General features: G+C 38.8%; 1 protein-coding gene across 8 annotated transcripts in view; it reads left to right on the top strand.

Moving 5' to 3' along the window:
* The first annotated feature begins 9953 nt into the window (after positions 1–9953).
* The window catches only part of slc8a1b (solute carrier family 8 member 1b), a 126325-nt gene continuing 114034 nt past the window's right edge, over positions 9954–22244 (top strand). For 6 of the 8 annotated variants that reach the window (XM_053332543.1, XM_053332544.1, XM_053332545.1 and 3 more), the window contains exons 1-3: positions 10098–10811; positions 12826–12990; positions 14712–15502. In XM_053332543.1, coding sequence (XP_053188518.1) covers positions 10128–10811; positions 12826–12990; positions 14712–15502 — 1640 coding nt within the window. In that variant the 5' untranslated portion in view covers positions 10098–10127. Of the gene's footprint in view, positions 10812–11897; positions 11924–12825; positions 12991–14711; positions 15503–22244 lie in introns of all 8 variants that reach the window. The other 2 variants (XM_053332549.1, XM_053332542.1) reach the window with 2 other exon arrangements.

The following is a 22244-nucleotide window of genomic DNA, read 5'->3' as shown; positions in this document are numbered from 1 at the left end:
ATCTGTCCAAAATGTTGTTATGTACATGCAGCAAAGCTAGATATGTCAAACTGTGCAGGGGGAACTGATGCTCTGACGAGGGGAACTGCAGCAACCCTCTTCCTGTAACACTGCAATTTTTTGGTCAGTTTTCAAATGCGGAAGCAGCTGCATTACCCATAAGCCTCATTGACTGTTGCTGTAGAGATAAAGACAGCCCATTTTGCGTCAAGCTACTATTATGTCTGTTATTTACTTTTAACTACTACATTTGTTTCAAACTGATCAAGATTTTTTTATGTAGCTAATTCAATGAATAGCCCATGGTTCATTCATAAGTTTGAATTTTTCTCATTTCATTAACACAAGCTACCCAAAGCCCAGTTTCAGGGGGTACTTTGAAGGCCCAATATATAAACAGAGGGAAATATGGACTGTGCTATGGATAAAGAAATGAAGGGTATGAAATGTATTAAGGTGACAAGAGCAAAAATTAAATGTGGCATGTGCATAAATAATTAAATTATGTAACAGTGGAGGTTGGATGCAATGTGCAAAAGTCAATGCAGTGCAGTCAAGTGCAATGCAAAAAGTCCAGTTTGATGGAATATATGAAAGTGACAAGTACAGCGATTAAATGAGGGATGTGAAATATAAAGTCCAGTTTGACAACCCCTGCTTTGTCCCATTTTTATATGGCCATGGTACAAGATTTGATGTACATAGACACCACACACACATCCACATCCACACACACACACAAACAAACAGCATCAGAGTCCTTTTATTGGATGGCATCTCAATATGAATTGAGGAAGATGGAACATGTTTTAAAAAAAACATTTTGTATTAAAAATCCATAGCCAAATATTCTTGGAAATATGAAATTAAATGAACTATTCACAATTTACAATCACAGGCTATAAACAGCCTTTTCTTAACAGAGATAGCGGCTTTTGGATTTGGGTAGCAGCTGACCAGCGGTTATTTGAAATGGAATAAAGCCCACTGACAGCTGGTAACCCAAAATATCAATCAAACATGCCCACAACACAATGCTCCTCCAGTGCCCACCAAGAGCTGACAAAAACCCTTAATTTCTCAAATCAAAGGAAATAAATTATTATGGCCTTAACTTGCCCCCCCCCCCCCCCCCCCCCCCCCCAGTTTCTGTTTCTGCATGAAATGGCAGAACAGGTCTGGGACCGCTTATGCTAACGGCAAATAATGTGAAAAATGGGGAGAAAATGCAAAAAACAGCTGATTTTTATTGCATATTAGCCAGCAGATTTAAAGAAACCGAAACAGTTGCAAAAAGTAAGAATACATTCAGAAGAAAATGAAATATTTGTTGTGTAATTTGTTCTGCAAATTGTGCAATTTCTCCAACCACTGCCATTAAAAAATATAACCAAAATATGTACAGATAACTTAACCACAATATTTCTATAATATACCTTACATATATAGTTGTAAAATGAGTATAGTATATATTCTAGTGTATTGCAGTCATGGCAGTTATGGTTAATCAGTTCAATAGAAACTGTAATAAGCTAAAAGCTAGCCATCCATGTCAAACCCAGAGGAAGAGTTCATCTATTAGAAATCAATATGCCGATTCACTGCAAACTCACCATTCATCATAGGTCAATTGCAGTTATGCTGATGTCGCCCTGCCAGTCCTGCAAGTCATGAGGTCTAATATGTGGGTGTATTGCTGTGTTACAATACAAGCTTGCTGATATTTCACAGATAATGTAATCACAAAAAAACAAGATACCAGCAAACCGGATGGACTTGCCTGCACTCCACATTCTTTCTGCAGCAATATGTGAAGTACAGGTGAGTCAGTACAATACATAATTAGTAATGAATTGGTGATATGACAGCCTAAGTGAATGTATTTTACATATTTAGCAGGGATGGCCACAGTGTAGGAAAAAACATTAAACCTATCAGATTGACACATAATGTCAGCTCCATTTAAAAAGGCAATGCAAATAAATCATTGTCATTTCAATTTCAGTAAGAGCATTGTAAGCAAATGAGCCGGTCACTGAGAAGATTGGCAGCCTCTACTGGCCGGCACATTGCATTTGATTGAACCACTAAAGGCTCAGATTTGGTGTCAGAAATGGTAAAACAGGAGGGCACTTGTTAATAAAGCATAACTTCAGTCTGTAAGTGTTTTATGTTTATCCTTCATTAATAAAGCCACACAATGATATACTGTAGCTTCACCTCCATGCTATGAGAAGAGTAGTGTTTACAGGAAATATGGGCTAAACAGCAGCGGTACCCATTGTCCCCAACACACCTAAAGTGCAGTTATTATATGCACACTGGTAATATATACAGCATATGGGGAAATATAAACACATCTGTAGTTATATATAATATGAAGTATTTCTACTACATCCTTGCACTCAGTGGTTGGTAATGTTGTACAGAATGGGCACAACCCCCCACAAGTCATAGACTCAGTGATAAAATATGAATGAGTCCAAACAAGATTACATGTAAAGCATTGAGTACTGTAGCGTAGTACAGCATAGTATGCTTAATAGCATGCCGTTTTCAAGTTGAATCAATTTTATTTATATAACATATAAATAAGTTGTCGCAGAGATTTACAGTCGGAACAACTTACAAGTCTTTCTATTTTTAAAACCTTTAAGGAAAAATGTCACACACACACACACACACACACATGCACACGGGTACACACACATAAGGAAGACTGTATACATAATATTATCATCTTATAAAGTTGATAAAGCAATTGTGTTAGTGAACTGTAGAGTAGCATCCATTTGAAGATAGCAACATTAGCTTCATTTGGAGTTGCATTTCTGGATATAACAGATTTAAGTCCAATTAGTCCTTTAAGTCCTATTCACTCTCATTTTAGTTTAGTTTTGGTCTTCACTTCCACTTTCCTGAAGAAAGTATCTGTCTACTGTAATGACCAGCTAGTTGATTTAACCCAACACATGATCCTTCCTTAACCCTACCCAAATGGTTTTTGTGCCTAAACCCAACCAGACCTTAACCACAATCTTGTCACATCATAAAACATAATTAATCAGCTGATAATGGTGACGATACAACGATAATTCAATGTATGATATGTAGATATTCAATGTATTTATGGTTTGCAGAAACATACAATGCCAACGTTGTCTTCTGGTGATTGGGTTGCACTAAAATGCTCCTTAAAGATGAGTTTGCTGACAGAAAAACAGCACATCTGTGAAGCTTTGACAATTTAAGATTAAGACTATTGTTGCTTGATGGAAAAACGTAATAATTGTATGTCGCTTAAAAGGACTTAAAGGAGTTAAAAATGTAGCATACAGTGCTACAGTGCCAATTCATAGTGGATATGTGTTGTTCACACCAGTTACACCACTAACAAATGGAAAAAGTATTCATATGCAGCAGATTTGAAGATGCCTATTTTCGTTCCACTCCCGTGAATGAATGGCATGCTGGAGATAAGGGCAGCCATTTCTGTGACTTTTAAACTTTCTTTTTTTTGGTCTACTCCTGTCAGTTTCCCAAAGCTCATCTTTGCTCTCGGCACGTCCATGTCCCCTGTCACATCCCGAATAGACAGACCCAGGCAGATAATGTCGATAGACAGACAGACAAAGTGACAGACAGCAGGAAGCAGTCCGGTGTATTAAAGTGCAGCCTGATCATTTCATCCTCTCCAACAGTAATAATATAAGAAGACATCTTGGCTCATGGATTAGCTACTAGGGTGCTCCAGGCTAAAAGAGCTCAGCATCATTCTAATGATGGTAAATGTGGGCCATTAATCTTCAATTGTTTGCAAGGGCTAGTGTGGAGAAAAGGACAAAATATCCACACACACACACACACACACACACACACACACACATTTATTCACAGTGGAATACCCCTTTGGTTTTTATTTCATAATGAAAGTGAGTGTATGTTAGGTTACCTCTCTCTTTCTTATCGTATACTCTTTCTTTCCATCTGTCTCTCCTTTTCTTTTCCTTTAGACCTCCTACATTACAACCCTCTCCCTCAAACTCTCCTCCTCTTCACATCCTCCTCTTACCATTTTCTATTTAGTTTTCCACATTTCTTTGTCTCTCTTTCACTCACTGCTTTAAATTTTTTATCGCCTCTTGCCCCGTTGCGTGGAAAATGCATCTTTGACAGGCTACTCCTCAGAGCAGAGGGAGCGGAGGGAGCGGAGGCCTTGCTTTGTGTTCTCCTGCAAAACAAATTCATGGGTGTGCTCATAGTTGGCATCTACTCATCTACGTAGAATTATTTTCTCACTGCATCACTTGTCATAGTTGCAATTTCCCTGCATGATTCGGTCAGATGAACAGAACATGGCACTATGTTTTGTGCACTCATGTCTTTCTCTTTCTTTCTTTCCTCTGTTGGTCGAATCATCTGCCTTCTTGGCACCCTTGGGTGTTGCCTTCAGAAGCTCCCTAGGAATGACAGTATTGGGGCAGAAAGGGAACAGCTTGCCTCAATGCAGCACATGGTTTTGGTTTTCTTCATAACTTTATGTATTGTGCTTTTGTTTTTGCCTCTGGGGAGGAGGATTCAGTGGTGCAGTTCGTGTGTGATTCAGCTTTTTTCTAAAGCTGGGTTGGCTTGTCTTATGCAGTGTTCTTTTTGAATTTGAGCCAAGTTTTTGGGGTCATAACACTAGGGAAAATCATGGAGAGATATTATGAAACCTGATATTTCAATTACAGAATCAAATATGGCTGCTACTGTTCAGTGACTAAATCTCTCTAGTGTTAATAGTGGACACATAAACACACACACACACACACACACACACACACACACGCACGCACGTGCTTGCGTTTGGTACTGGTACCTGGCAGGGCATCTTTTTTTCTCTCTCTCTCTTTTCCCTCCTTCATCAAAAGGCCAGAAAAGATCCCTTTACAGAGAGAGAACAAGTGCAGTCAGCCAATCCCAGAGGATATATTTTACAGGCATACACCAAAACAGAACAGGTAATTGTCTTAAGTCATCAGAAGTTTAATCACCTGATGAGGTGTAAAGCAAGCAGGATTGTGTAAACAAGGTTTATCAAGGATTGGTGTTCATGAGGATGAATATTAAGCAAGCTGATGTGAAGATATGGCTCAAGAAATAGAAACTACAGCACAGCACAGGAATAGCGAATGAATGGGGTTTCAGTACTCATCAGTACTCTAGTTACATTTGAACCATTTGCATCATGGTAAAAAAAATAGAAGATGCATTAGCATACAAGTTGGAAATGAAGATAGTGTGTATCTGGTGGATTGCTGGTGTACATTTCCAAACAAAATGGAAAATAACTGAAATACTAGTGCTATTACTATCCTACTAATGATCGATAAGTCTGCCACATATTTTCTCAATTCAACTGAGTGTTCAACTATGTTCCATAGATTAACATTAAGGGTCTTATTATTTCAACCCAAAATTGATTGAAATAATGTAAGATTAATGAAAAACAACAAATTACCCAAAAGATTGTTCGATTATCAAAATTCATTTTCTTTAGATTGGTTAATCGTTAAATCGACTTATCGTTGCAGCTCTTCTTACCCATTAGCCATGTCTCCATTGTTTGTGCAAAGACTGGCACCCCCTAGGTATGAGAGAAAGGACATTATCATGTCAAATCATCCTTTTGTCCATCCATTTTCTTTTCCCAGTTATCCTGTTGAGACCTGGTTACATGCCCATCTAAGTGGTACCAGTAAAATTAATCAACAGCTCGACTGTTATGTAGGAACAATGGACTTAATGAGCAATAAAAGGCTGTGAGATGTAATTAAAATGGTTTTCCATGATGTGATATAAATTTTGGTCTGCTAAGCATCAATGTACCTCTCGTCAAACGGAGAGGGAGATATACCTGCATAGTACCTATTTCAATGTCATACTCATTAAGTAATATTGTACAACCAAGATATAATGTGTTAATTAGTGAGCATTAGAAGTGCAGATTAGGTAGGCAGATTTAATTCCCTTTGGCCAAAGCCAGGCTAGCTCTTCTGCCTGGTTGCCATTGTTTGTGCTAAGCTAAAATATTTAATACAAGACAAGAGTGGTATTAACTAACTCTTGGCAAGAAAGTATATATTTCCAAAATGTCAAACTCTGCCTGTAAGACTGTTTAGACTTCCTTTTTCTTTCACATGAAATATCTCCATAGTCTTGCAACATATTCATTGTATGAAATAAATTGCAATTTGCTTCCTGTGGTGAAAAAAATGCAGTTAGACTTGCAATCTGAAAACATCATTCCATTCTAATATTGTAGTTGTCAAGTGCTGAAACCAATACCCAATGCCGCAAAACCAATGTGGGCTTCAGTATTTATTTATTTTTTCATATCATCTGCTGCATGGCTGACACACCAAAAGAGGTTTTGCAAAGCACAACATATACGTTGGCAATTTTCCCTTCTGCAATGACTCTTAGATTCGAACTGGTGCCATGTCTCTTTTAATGGACGCCTCATTTTAATTAGGTTTTCTCTCCGATATAAAGACATGCAGACATGTAGGTGATGTCATGAGCAGGGTGGGGTCACACCAAGATTGTCAGTTTGATGGGGTTGCATTATAGAGTCATCTTTTCATTTTAGTACCTTGGATAATAGTTGGAAGAGGACAATATTGTCACTTTGTTAATGATACAGCAGTACAGTTTCTATATCACCTTTAGCATGGCGTAGAGAATCTTTAAAAAACAATGATCTGTGAAGACAACAGCAGGCATAGAGAGCATGCTCTTTACCCATCGGCCTGTTGGAAAAATGACATCCTTAAGTGAAAACAACCCAATCCCATAGCACACTGAATTATTGATCATTTGAAAATGCCACACAAAGCCTTGTGTGACCACACAAGTAGGCTGGAGAAGGACAGGAGATCTGCTGGATCACATGAGGATCCAGCATCTGTCCCAGGAGGAAGTGTTTGGCTATGAGCTGAGTGAATTGAAGTTTAATTAAGGATATGTGTAATGTTGTTTGCAATTGATTTTCTTAACATCCAAGGAGAACGCGCTCATGCCACAGCTGAGCCTACTCAGTACACATCAACACAGCAGTCAAACTAAACACTCGTCACACTTAGTTTATTTAACCCAAATATTTAAATGTGGACTGATTATACATTACACAGTCACTGATTTATGTAGCACGTTTCTGTGGACTACACTGGGCAGGGCACACTTCATACAATATGAATAATCATAAATGAACATTCAGACATTGATTATATCCCCAGTGGAAATTGATTCTGTGTTGCTCATTTAGCTTTAAATGGTGTCAGGGCCCTGTGGCTTTCAAGGCTCACTGCATGTAATGTGAGAGAAAAATATTGTTAATGTGGTGGTAGAAAGAGAAGCAGGAAAATAGTGATAAAACTATTGATGTCCTGCTCTGCTGTGTCTGCATGTACTGTAAGAGTGTGAACAGTTAATTATCGGCAAATGGATGTTCATGTGCAGTAATGTGGAAGAAGCTTGTTTGAGGAGAGTTCTTGAGCTGATCTTTGTTTCAGGTCTCAGTTCTTGTTATCGATCAATGGTTAAAGGGATTAGTAGTTGTGATTGTGTGCAGAAGTGGTTTTCACTGTAGGTTCTACAAGGCTGTAAAAGTGTGTTTCTGTGTAGCTATTTATACACACGTGAGGTTGAGTGAAAAAAGGGCGGACCAACATCATAGATATGGAATGTTAAACATGTTTTAGATAAAAATGGGGAGAAGATCCAATCAGATTATAGTTGTTTCAATACTATAAACCACACTGTATAAAAAATACCATTCTCCCCATTGCTCTGAAGCTTACACTACAGTGGAGGCACACACATTCAAAATCTGTCTCGGTCAGTCTGTCGGTGTAACGGTACTCAAAGGGGTATTTGCATTTTTCTTTTTTATCACTGAAACCTCAGGAGAGCAATGTGTGTGTGTCTTTCTTAGAAAGTAGTGCCAATAAAATACTGAATCAAATACATATCTTCCCTTTCCTTCCGTCTGCTTCCTTTCTCCTCACTTACAGTACAACAACTATGGCCACTTATTGTTTTAAACATGGCTTGATCCTGCTGATAACCTTTAAGGCATTGCATGGTCAGGCTCACTTTTACAGCACAATGAGGCGATGTTAACGCACATATCAGAAAACAGTGATATAAATGAAATGTGTTGTTATGATCGTCCTAATACATGGTGCAAAGAGTTTTAATTCCACAGAAATATGAATACTCTGTGTATAGTCTAGTCTCATAACCATACAAATGATGTATGGCTAAGTTATTATCCCTATTTCAAATGACCCAACAATATGCAATTAGCTCTTTATATGTGGTAACTGCACTGCATGTGTGTTAGGCTGAAACTGATTCTCTTCTAATTGTTTTTTCTACATTACATTTTTTCCTGTGTTTGTGTGGGAACAGTTACATGGAAACCAGATAACTGACTTGTAGTCACAGTGTGATATTGTGGTTTCTCTGAGAATGGCCTTTTTAAGACATAACTCTGACTAACCAAACATAAACATATGGTTAAAACACAGTAATAAGTGATTCTTTCATGTATTTGTTGCTTTATGTTATATAAGTAGGCAAATATATACAGTTTGACATGAAATCAAGTGTTCTAGTGATGCCACCAGTTTATATTGCAGAACACACAAAAATCCCTGGTCACTGTGTTAATCCAGTTACAGGTTGTAAAAACACTAAAAGTAACATCTCTCCAATGTGTTACTGCCAATCAGAAATTAACACTTGTGAGGCCTATTATGCTGTATGTTTCTCAAGACTCAAGACTGTGAGAGGTTGATTAAAGTCCATGGTAATTTTAGAGGCCATTGTATGGGTGTTGCTTCTATTGTGTGCACTGCTTGTAAATTCTAAATTTTTCCTGCAGCTTTCGTTATCTTACCAGCCAGCTTTAGAATACAAAAAATACGTCCCCATGATGGTCGAATGGCTGTCTGATTACAGTAACCTAATTTACAGGCCAACGTTGTTGACAGAAGTCAACAAGACTGTTATCACAGAAAGCCACTCCTGGCTGTGTAACATGAGGTGCAGCTGAGTATTATTGCTACAGGAATGTGGCTGAGAGATTTCAGAGGCTGCTCTGTGGAAATCTATAGTGCTGAACTCAGTAGCTGAAGTTTATCTTTGGTGTGGTTATTTGAACCTGCTGCCGAAACAGCTAAGCAAACATCTCACCTGGAATACACATTTTTATTTGTGTGGTTTGTTTTTAAGGTTTTCATGCCTCAGAGTAAACAGGGCTGTTTATTGTGGTTTTCTTTTTTGTAATATATGTTGTTGTTTAGTGATAAACCACATGTCTCATAAGTCTGTAGACAGATGCATATTTGACCAGATGCAACTTCACTGGAAGTTAAACAATCAGCCAAAGATGACATTTATGAATCTTCTAAGCTAATTAGTCATTAAACATAATCTGCTACATCTTCATATTAAATGTAGCACGTCCAACAATGTTTCAGACATTGGTTGCACTGAAGTAAGTTTTTGGTGTGATGTATATTAATGCAAAATAAAAACCTGCAGTGTCAGTTTCGGGGTATTTTCAAATATACACACACACACACACACACACACACACACACACACACACACACACACACACACACACACACACACATATATATAAACACAAAAATATATAGATATAGATTTCATTATTTTTAATTAACTTGAAAATGTGTCCCATCCCTCTTTTGTAATCCGGCTTCTGCTTTCTTCTTCTTTAGATTTGTTTGATTAGAGTTAGTTAAAAGTTCCTTCTCATCTAAACAACATTCATCAGGTATGTGAAAGTCTTATTTGAACTCTTTTCTCTTCTCTCCTCTTTAAAGGTTCAACATCGTCATTAATCGTCACCTCTCAGTACTGCTCCAGACATCAACATGGGCTGCTGGGATCACTCCTCCCTCCTGTCCCCTGCTCTGAGGCTAGCAGTCATCACAGTGTTTCTTCTCCTCAACCTCCATCCCTCACTGGCTGGTGCCCCCCCTGAGGTTTCTCCAGTGCCCGCCAATAAAACTGAATGCAGCAAGGCTGAGCCATGCGCAAAAGGAGTGATGTTACCCATTTGGGAGCCCCAAAACCCATCATTTGGTGACAAGGTTGCCCGGGCCACTGTTTACTTCGTTGCCCTGGTCTACATGTTCCTGGGTGTGTCAATTATCGCTGACCGTTTCATGGCATCAATTGAGGTCATCACGTCACAGGAAAAAGAGATCACTATCAAGAAACCCAATGGGGAAACTACTACCACCACTGTTCGCATCTGGAATGAGACCGTCTCCAACCTCACCCTCATGGCTCTGGGCTCTTCAGCTCCCGAGATCCTGCTGTCCGTCATTGAGGTTATCGGTCACGGGTTTAACGCTGGCACACTAGGCCCCTCCACCATTGTGGGCTCTGCAGCATTCAACATGTTTGTCATCATCGGGATTTGCGTGTACGTGGTGCCTGACGGTGAGACCAGGAAGGTCAAGCATCTCCGCGTCTTCTTCGTCACAGCCACCTGGAGTATCTTCGCCTACATTTGGCTCTACCTGATCCTTAGCGTGATCTCACCTGGCGTTGTGCAGGTGTGGGAGGGGCTGCTCACTTTCTTCTTCTTTCCCATCTGTGTGTTGTTTGCCTGGGTAGCTGACCGCCGTCTGCTCTTCTACAAGTACGTGTACAAGCGCTACAGGACTGGAAAGCAGCGTGGAATGATCATTGAGACCGAGGGTGACCGTCCACTTCCTTCCAAGGTACACTCAGATATATCCCTCAGCTGCTAGAACAGTAGTCAGATGAATTATTCACAAAACAGTAAAAGCTTATCATGACACTGATAGACTTCAAAGACTGTTCTAATCTGTAAAGCATAATTCTGGTTCATTGAAGTTTGATTGTATAGTTTTGGTCGTCATTCCTATCAGTCATAATAACAATATATTCACTAAGTTATTCCTGAGATCCAGGAAAAAGAATTGAGACTGGGAAAGAAACACAAATCATACAGGTTTTAAACAAACCCTCGAGTTGGCCAAAGTTATTTGGAAGAGACAGTGATGGTTAACAGCTGAATTATTGTCTGCAGTAAACTTCCATCACAGTTTACAGAAAAATCTCCTTGTTGAATTTGGACCCACTGTTTTTGATATTTGAAATGTTGCAGTTTAGATAATCTGGTTTACTTTGGACTTGTTTACAACTTTCCCTGTTGACATGTTGTCATGTCCTCACATCTGAACAATGACCTTGGTTTACGTTGTCCAAAAGTAAACTTCATATATCTATTCAAAACTGTAACAACAAATACAGACATATGAGAAAACAATTTAAATCATAATTTATTATTGAAAGGCAGACATATTAATTCCTGCATCACTTACAATCACTGATATTAATTCTAATTGTTACCAATTTAACCACATATCCAGTTATTATTAGATTACAGCAGTAACAACAATTATAGTACTTTATCTATTTCAATGCAGCTGAGTCTAACACACACACAACATTTCGAGATTTTATCTGAAAATCGGGTATTTAACTTAGTATTGTCTTCTTTCAACAAAAAAGAACAAAACAAAACTCTACCCTTTCTAATCACCACCAGAAATAACGTCATGCTGATAATGATGATGATGACGACATCAGAGATGATATAACTAACTGTGCTATTTCTCAAACATGTCTTATCAAGTGTGTAATTCTTTCAGAAGCTAAAATTAGTGTCTTGTAAAGAATCTAACAGTCATGCTGGGAGCTATCTCTTATACAAAGGCATATCAGTCAGAGAATAGCCTACCAGTATAAATGAATTAAGCTCTCCTCATCCAAACATGCAGTGGAAAAAAACAAAGGAGGAGATAAGGCGTTCTATGTAGGCGGAAGTGAGTTCATGAGTAATGTGTATCTGAAACAATTATCTCTATTACTGAATGGAGTCCTGCCAAGGTAAACTCATGTCATGTCAAAGCGTATTACTGCAAACACACACAAATACTTTTTAAGTATTGTCACTTTTTAATTTCCTGTTTTGACTACTATCTGAAGCATTGTGTAATATCCTATGCAGTACATTGCACACATCTAATTAAGCTTTCAGTTTTGTGGTGCAGGTACATTGATTCACCACTCAGTTAATTAATGTAGTCTCTCAGTGTCTCTTCCTCGAAATTTGAAATTACCCTTGTTATTATTTCTTTGACGAGATAATTAAAAATTGTTGCACCAGTGAGGAACACTTTCATTTCAACTTCTGCCTAAAATAAATCACTGAATCAAATCAAACAGTGTTTCTGCACGGAAATCCTAATAATTTAGAAGCTGTAAATTGCTTGCTAAAGAGGTGAAATAAATGTCATCAATATAAGTGTTCTCAGAGGGAAACAGGATTTCAATGAACAACAGAACCACCTCTTTTCTCTGAACATATAGTTGAAGTGAGTGCTCATTTTGCAAAGAAAACATTTGTTGAAGGGTTGATTCTTGACCTAAACTGAGCAGAATCCTCTCAAGCTATATAATCCTCTCTATACGACAGACAAAAAATAATTTTACCATAATGAAACTTCCTCATTTATACATATATTATATTATAAATAAGTAATTGCTTAAAACAACTGAGTTTCAAAACCAAAAATATTGAATAGAGGAAGGATATGGGAAGCTCTAACAAACCCTGGGAATACACATTTAATTAGGATAGGACTAACATCACAAAAACTATTGCTCCAAAGATAATTATTAAATGATTGTGTTCTTCATTATAAGGTGGACATTGAGATGGATGGGAAGATGCTGAACTCTCATGGTGTTGACTTCCTGGATGGTCCGCTGGGTTTGGATATTGATGAGAAGGACCTGGATGAGGAGGAGACCCGCAGAGACATGGCCAAGATCCTGAAAGAGCTCAAACAGAAACATCCTGACAAGGAGGTGGGTAACATCATCAAAAGGACTTACATACTACAAAGTGCAAATGTGGCATGACATTAAAACAAGGACAAAAAACCCCCACTGTCACTGCTGTTGTTCCCACCATGGTTGTTTTTCTCAGAGTTGTTTCCTTGTATAGGAAATGAAATGATAAAATAACAAGCAACAGATGATGCACTCTCTATTTGGCTTCGTTATCACAGTGATTATGATGATGAATGCAGCTGAGGTCTCATCACAGCCTCTCAGATAAATTTGATAATGGTATGTCTATGAAGAGAAAATTGCTAAGGAAACCAAGCACCCATTAAATGGAACATATAAATACAAAGATAAACACAGTTACTTTTAAACTCTGATATTGGCAGTTCATATTCCAAATGTCTGCTGTCTGTCTGTCTGAATATACTGAAAAATAAATTAGCTTGAAGGATTATTTGAAGTCCCTTGACATGATAAAAATAGTCATGGTTAATATTTGTGTTATTGCTGCAGAGTCTTCTCCTGTTCAGTGTCCTTAAGCAAGACACTTAACCCTAAGTTGAATGTTGTAGTGGTATGAGTGCATAACAGGCAAAAAGTGTCAAGTGCTTTATCTGCTAAGGTAGAAAAGCACTAAATAAGTGGAGTCCGTGTACATTTGTCTACATAGAGACAAGGTACAGCTGTAATGGAAAGTACAGTATGTGTCTCCTGATATATACAGTACAGTATATGTATTTCTTTCTTTTCCTAACTTACACTTACACTAACATGGCTATTACTGCAGGCTTCTGAAAAAGAAAACCAATGTAATATAACAATCGAAATGGCTTGATGATATGCTTTCTACTCAGTGCACCTCTTTGGACAAGGTCTAATACTAAAAAGCATAATGGAAGCTGCAAGCATAAAGACAATCTCCTGAAATGGCAACTCTGCTTACATGCATAAGAGAGCCTGCTAAAGTAAAGTCTATGCTTTTGCCGTGCTCTCTGCATGGATTAACAATAATTAACATCATCCAGACTGACATTACCTCTTGTAAGCTGTTGACAGCGGGGAACTTAGCTCATGCAAATGTTAGCCAGCAAGCATAGTTGGTCTTCAATCAAGTTAAATACATTCATCTCTCTGTAAAAATAATGAGATCATGAATATGTTTGATTTGTTAATGTTTACACACAGTGTATGTTAAACATCACAAGCAGTAATTTAGAGCAGAGATGAGGTCCTTGATCATAACCATGTTCATGATCTTGAACCGCATGAACTTAAATCCACCCACAGAGACTTTGATTAGTTCAGCTGCTTCTCCAACTGGGGAAAAAATACATTTGTCTGATATCTTTCAATCATTTTCTGGTAAGAGGAGGACAAGTGTGGAGAAGTGAAAAAGGATAGTGAAAATAATTATGGAATCCACCCAAGAATTCAGTACCTAATTAAGGATCAAGCATACCTAAATAAGATGGATGCTTGCTGTCATGACAGCCTGAATATAGATCATCTTGTTTCATTTTGCACACCATGTACAGCTGTGTAAAACCTCACAAAAGCCTAAGATAATCTGATGCATATTCCGCAATGTAACTAAATCTTTGACTGTTGGATGTAATGTTGTATTTATCACCATGGCATACCATTAAATCTTATTTATCCACCTGCCACGTCTGCTACTCATGCTGGAGAACATATTTTTTATTGTATATGTGTCTGTGTGCTTGTGTTTCTCTTACCAGGTGGAACAACTTATTGAGCTTGCCAACTACCAGGTACTGAGCCAGCAGCAGAAGAGCCGTGCTTTCTATCGATGCCAGGCCACCCGGTTGATGACAGGTGCTGGCAACATCCTAAAGAAACATGCAGCCGATCAAGCACGAAAGGCCGTCAGCATGCACGAGGTTCGCTCTGATGCAGGTGATAACGACCCCATCTCTAAGATCTTTTTTGAACCCTGCTCCTACCAGTGCCTTGAGAACTGTGGCACAGTGGCGGTGAATGTGGTGAGGCGTGGTGGCGACCTGGGCAAGACGATTTCTGTGGAGTACCGTACCGAAGACGGCACGGCCAACGCTGGCTCAGACTACGAGTTCACAGAGGGTGTGGTGGTATTCAAGCCCAGCGAGACAATGAAGGAGATCCGCGTTGGGATCATTGACGACGACATCTTTGAGGAGGATGAAAACTTCCTGATTCACCTTTCCAATGTGAAGGTGTTGACATCGGAAGGAGAGGAACCTGAGGAAGGCGAGTCAGCTAATCACGTGGACTCAGTGGCCTGCCTCGGCTTACCCACTTCAGCAACCGTAACCATCTTTGATGACGACCACGCCGGTATCTTTACGTTTGAGGAGCCTGTATGCCATGTGAGTGAGAGTGTTGGCATCATGGAGGTGAAGGTGCTGAGAACATCGGGGGCTCGCGGTGTCGTCATGCTGCCATACAAGACGGTGGAGGGAACAGCACGAGGCAACGGGGAGGACTTTGAAGACACTCACGGCATCCTCGAATTTCAGAACGACGAGATCTTGTAAGTAACTTAAAATTTCGATATAAATGCAGATATTTATTAGCTTCACTGTCATTATTGGCATGTTTTTTTCTTGATTATTTTTCATGCTGGGTGTCAATGTGATGTTATTGCTGATGATAAATGCTAATGATGAGAAAGTGAGGGTGTGAGTGTGATCACGATGAGCCGAGAGGCGGACTGCTCATTGGGGACGCGACAAAGCCAACAATTCCCCACCCCTTTTTACCTTCTCTATTTTCTACATTGACTCATTTGTTCTCTTTCTTTATCTTCATCAGTCTGTTCATTCATCTTTGTTATGGATTCTGTTGCTGTTTTTAGTCTTCTGTGGCTTTTATTGATTTCTACAACCTGTATTGCTGTACAGTCAGCACAATAGATTCAGCGTGTGAGTTGCTGGAGCCAAGATGTTGGGGAAACTAGGTTATTTGTTGGACAGTTGATGGTTTGAATTTCAATAGAGGGGTTGTCAGGGCACGGGAATTGAATGAGCACTATTGAAGTTTCCTCAAGCAAGGCCCTTAAGAGAAAACTAGAAAGAGCTGATTGCTGTAAAATAGTACAATCATTCAATAAAGAGCAGGGCCTTAGAAGGAACATCTATCTAGTCCAACTTAATTTGGGTATACAGAGGCTCTTAAATTATGTTTTCCGTTTTAGGTAACTTTACCCCATGTGAGAACATCCCAGAGCAACCACGCACTCCAGCCAGAAGCTTTTTTGTTGTCTTTCCTGTGTGAAAAGAACTTAAAACTCCATTGAGATTCCCTGCAAAGCTCTCTCAAACGCAAAGGCCTTATTAGCTGAGGGTGACTCACGGTGGGGACAGTGATTGCTATTTGACCACATTTCAGGGAGCCTTTTACCACAGTGGTGAATGTGCTCACAATCAGCTGCTGTACTCTTCATCTTGGCCCACTAACAGTGTGGGGAATAAGCTCCAGCTATCAGCCAAGTGCTGACCACTTTGGCTCCAAAACTAGCAGAATTTACAAGTCCACTTTTGTTCTTTAAATCTCTAACTGTGAAAACTATTATAGAAAATATGTATATGGCAGTAACAGAATCAAATCATTTCCTTGCCTTGCCAGTACTGCAGAAATGAACTGGTTCTGAATAACAGCATTAGATAAATGTTGATGTTGTAATGAGAATGTATTCTTATATGTTTAAGTGTGTCAACTGTGTTGGTTGTTGATTTAAGCTTATTAACAATAGATTCCTCACAGTATCATAATATTGCACAGAGGCTCTGTTCATTTTGTGGTTCATCTTTCATGGGGATTTGTTGTCCTTGCGACTGCTTTTGACATAGATCTTGTGTTTTCATTACCACCATCAAATGGGATGCCTGTGTTGAAGTGTGTTGAAGTGCTCATTTGGTTGTGTGTTGTTACCACACAAATGTTGAAAAGATGTTTCCAGTGTTGCTCTTGTTGCAGTGTTTTTAACCTGCACACGTGTACATGGGCACATGTATAAATTAACACACATTCACACTCTACATGTGCTCATGTTACCCACAATCAGAGGTGAAATTGCTGTTTTCCACCAAACACTTAACAAGGTGGAGTATTGTCAGGGGGTGGGGGGTGGTTGCACAGAATGATTGTTTTCTGTAAAATGCTCAATAAGGTGGGCTACTGGTCTCTCTCTCTCGCTCTCTTTATCTCAAACACATATACACACATGGCTGGGTCGGAATTTTCACAATGTCACCACAAATTACTGTTAACAGTAAAGCCTCCTCCTGTAGGCCTGTCAGGCTTGTAGCTTTATTGAGAATACAATAAACTTCACAGCTTTCAACAGATGGCCTTTTTACTGGTGAGGCCACGTGCAAGTTTATGGGACTTGTCAGCACGCTTCGAGAATGCCTTGGACCGTTTGAACTAATCGATTATCACAGAGCATTGGTTAAATGATTACGTTTTAAACCCCAGTTTGCCCATCTAGACCAGTCCTGACCGACTGACCTTCTTACTCAGCCTGTCACACAATGGCAACTTGAATGATGTCAAGAACCAATATTGGAGTGGCTAGAGTATATTTATGGCCTTAATTACTGAACTTAAGTTATTGGATTCAACTGGACATGTCGTTGGACTTCACAATGCTGAATTTGCTGGATTAGTTTTGGTGAGAGGGGTCATTGTCTTGCCTACAAAGCTAATTATAATATTGAATGAGATATGGGTCTAGACTTGACATGAGGGAGGAGATGTGGAGCTCTGTCTGTTTTTATCTGGCAAGCTTCAGTTGTTAGTTGCAGTAGTTTTCCTTAGAAACCAAAAGTGTTTGCAGTGCTTGTTTGAAAAAGTTCAGATTGTTTGTGAGATGGGAGAGGGGAGAGGGGTTATAATGACATGAAACAAAGTGTGCTGTCATGATGAATGTATGGGAGAGATGCTGTCTTAGTAACAACAGTCCAGACTCTGTCTCACTCTGTTGTTTCTGGTCAGATTTGAAGCAGATGTCTGCAGGGTTAGCGTCTTCAGCCCGTAGCTGACTGCATAGTTTCCGTAGATTATAGCTCTCACAGCCAGTGCTAAGTGGGTTTTAATAACACTTTGTCTGAATCAAATGATGAACTGTCCTTCCGGCTTTCGTGGTTACCGTGTGTGTATGCTTGTGTGTACATGCGTGTGTTTCTTAGGAAAAAGGCCCAGTGGTGGAGCAGAGTGAGTGTAAATTATAGTACTACTGCATTTCTTCCATGAGAGGCCACAAATTCACAAGTTTGATTCCCACATAATGTTCTTCTGTCCCTCTAATTGCCTCTAAATCCTATCTGGGGATTTTTTTTGTGGTGGATCCATTATGGGTACAGCCTAATGCCTAATTTAAAGGACTGTATTTTTTATGTTTAAATGTTGTAACTGTTGACTAATACCATATTTTATTATTTTAATTTAAATATCCTCTAAAAACCAAACCTAGAAGACAAAAAGAGAACACAAGTGATACAGATGATGTGAATTGGGTTGCTTCTTGAAAATGTGTCTTTAAGCGCGTCTTTGCAAGCACCAGCAATGAGAACATTTAAAATCCTACTGTCCTTACTGTATTTGCAACTGCATTAGGCTACCACTCATAAACACATAAAACAAAGCATGTTACAAGTCTTTATAACTCAATTTTCATTAAATTACCTGGAACCACTGGATTTATGGAAGGTAAAAGATCAGCTAAAAAGACCTTATTTAATTATTTGATTTTCAGTTTATGGGAAAACAGGCAAAACTATAAGTATAGTCCTTTAAGTCAGATTAAGCTGCTACATTTAATTTAGCCTAAATTTAGCATTTGTTTGCTTGAACAGATTAGGAGGTCAAGATGAGTCTTGGGAAATTTGGAGAATTCAACAAAGAGGTTGGTGAGTTGCTTGTTTGCTGCTAGCTATCTTTAATCTTGTTATATGTAAATGATACATATTGGTTTCCAAAGCTTCAGAGGCATACAGTGCTCGGCTGTGCTTTGTCTCGCGGCTAAAGTTTCACACCTTTTTAATGTGATGTGAGTTGAAAAGGCTGCTGTAAAATAAGGCTATAAACTTTGTTGAGCTGTTCACGCCAAATGCAAACACAGCAAACAAACGTATAACAATAATGACAGATACACAGTAAGGAAGATTCACTGATTAAACTGCCACATGACATGGCATTTATAGCCTAAAGTAATTTGTAGCACTTGTCCAGAGATCGTCTTTTTTCCCTCTTTATTATATAATATGCATTCCCATAGAAATACACAGTATATGTGGTAAATGAGCCGCTGGGGCCCTGAATATGTCTCTACAGGGAAAAGCAGGGGACGTTTTTTTCCTGTAGAAAAAAAGGAATTACAAAATAGCTGATCTAAATAGAATTGCCTCCAGGCTAACTTTACCCTGATTCTGTTTCTCTGATAAAGAGAGAAGTAGAGGTGTAAGGAGGGTACAGTATAGGAGGGATGAACAAGTGTGAATAGAGGCAGTCATGACAAGAAGGAGTGTCAGAGAATGATATGGACAGAGAAGGGGAGGGTGAAAAAAAAGTTTTAGACCTCTAAAAGTTTTGGACTTATTCACTGTCACTGCTTTTTTTTCCCATTTCACTCTCTCTCTACCTCTCTCTCTCTCTCTCTCTCTACCTCTCTCTCTACCTCTCTACCTCTCGCTCTCGCTCTCACTCTATCCTATTGCCTTTGCTTTCTGCCTGCCCGTTAGAGGCGCTGTGCAATTTGTCTCTGAAATAGCTTTTGAGGGCTTGTCTGGTGTATTCTGTGAAAGATGGAAAGGTGTGTGTGTCTGTGTGTGTCTCTGTGTTAGAGATAGGAATAGAGCAGATAAGTGCACAGTGCTGTTTTCTGTTTGTCTACATTGCTATACAGAAAATACCAGCTCAGTCCTGCATGGTTGTGATTGTGAATGTATGCAGCTATCAGCCTCCAGTGCAGAGGCTGCATTTTGCCTGGTATATTTAACAACTATATTTAGCAACTAACAATAACCATTAAATATATACATTTTATGCATTTCACAACCACTTAAGCTGTGACTTTTAATGCATTACAAGTGTTACTATTACTACTTCTGCCTCATAAAACCAGTAAAACACTGCAAAAATATTGGCTCAGAAATAGAGTTCTGCTCTTATACAACATGACTTGTATCAACAGCGGCTTGTTTGTCCAGCATTTTCTCAGCCTTCTTAAAATGATGGCTGTCCAAAGCAAATGTCTAAACATGCCCAAAGATGAGAGCAGTGAAAATAGTGTGACTGCATGGCTTGATGATCTGCTGGATTTATTTATTTATTTTTTCATTTAATTTTTCAAGATAATAACTTTTAAAATTACTGAAACAAGGGAAACCGCAAGCAAGTTTGATTCACTGGGACGTAACCTAAGGTGAATATTAGACCAAATAACTTGTTAATATTTTTGCACTGTAGTACTGCTGCTGATAGTGCTTTAACATCAACTGCTAATACCCATCCTCTACTATTAAGTAGCATCATCATACCCATCACATGATGAGCAGTTTTATCCAGAGCACCTTGCAGCACCCTTGTGGCTCTATTTTTATTATGGATGGTCCTGATGGAATTACTAGACCACTTAATACAAAATAGGTCAGCAATTCAACTTCTTTCCATCACTTTTGCATTGAAACTGTATTTTTAGACAAAGAGGACAGCCAGTTTGATTATGTCCAGTGTCATGTATAAAACGGAGTATTGAACCCACGCACACCAAGTCCATTAGTTATTAATGAAGCAATGTTTTACATATGTTGAAGCATTGCGGTCAAAAGAGTTGAGGAATTACAGCGTAAGGGTGGATGCTCACTACACGCACTGATTGTGCACACATTGACACAGTACAAACCCAAAGAGACATGCACTTGTTTATTTGTCTATAGCTTGTTTTTGACATGTACTCACTCACTGTTTGACCCCGTGGGGAAGAAAATATAGAGATCACACACACAAACATACACAGACACAATTGCAGAGCAAATTATTCAATTTCCATAAACAGGCTGCCAGTGGAGAAACATGGTACAGTTGAGAATCAAATTATTCTCCCTCCTACACACACACACAAACACACACTCACACACATACATACAGAGCAGGCCGGGACTTCACACTCCAATAATCTGCACAGATTGGTCTTTAGAGGTGCATGTTTAGGAGCTGTAGGAGTGTGGGATGTGTGCATGGAGTGCATGTTAAAAAAAAAACATGGTTATTGTGCAGACAGATGAGGATTTAATGTATTTTGGCAACACAAATTGAATTTTATTCCACAGGCTTTACTGATTGATGCTTCCCAGCAGAATCACAGTTGAGCTCATGGTTCACCTTGGCTAACCAAATTCCACCAATTCAGTTTGACATGATACTATTCCAGACATGCAGTTGGTAATATAGTTGTAAATCCCCAAAATGGGGTTAAAGTCTACTATTTTTTGTTATATTTGTCAAAAACATTATAACATTACAATTACAATAGATTTGATTGTTGGGTGTGTGGGAATGGGAAAGTTTCTGTAGGTGTTTCTCTTCTCTTTATCACTGTCACTTCTCATGTTAATTGTCCACATCTGCTTATTTTAAACAAACTGCTTTTACAGTCACTGCAAAAGCGCACAATGTCATGTGTGTCAGAGGATTTCAGATGACGTATTTGAAGTTTTGATAATCTTTTCCTCGAGGTTGTTTGGGTTCATATTTTTAGATTTGGCCAAACAGTGTCCAGTTAATAAAATAAAAAATAAATTGAATACATTTGATTTGTTTTGTTTTGGCTAAATGTTAATATGCACAGGCCTCCAAGCACACAGACAAACAAATATTAACACATGAATACACTCTATACTCCCTCACACACATATCAGTGAGGCATTAAATGGTAATGAGGCTTGATGAGGTTTGTAGGTCACACACGCACACACATACACACTCTGTCCTTCTGTGACAGCAGTATCATTAGTGAAAACACTGAATTAATTTGCAGTGGAAGAATAAATGCATTGTGGGAAAGACACATTTTTGCCTGCTAGAAAGGAGAAATGATTAAAATTGTGTGTGTGAATGTGTGTGTGTGTGCACGCGTTGGCTATGCATGTGAAGTGTCTTTGATTTGCATTTGTTTTAATAAATTCTTCTGTGGCACTGAACACAAAGCAAACTGTAAAATAATATGTACTTGTAATGGCAGAGAAATGTGAACCTTTTTTTTTTTTTTTTTC

Source organism: Scomber japonicus, chromosome 14, assembly GCF_027409825.1.
Source record: "Scomber japonicus isolate fScoJap1 chromosome 14, fScoJap1.pri, whole genome shotgun sequence".
NCBI lineage: Eukaryota > Metazoa > Chordata > Actinopteri > Scombriformes > Scombridae > Scomber > Scomber japonicus.
This window is presented reverse-complemented; position numbering and strand designations above follow the sequence as displayed.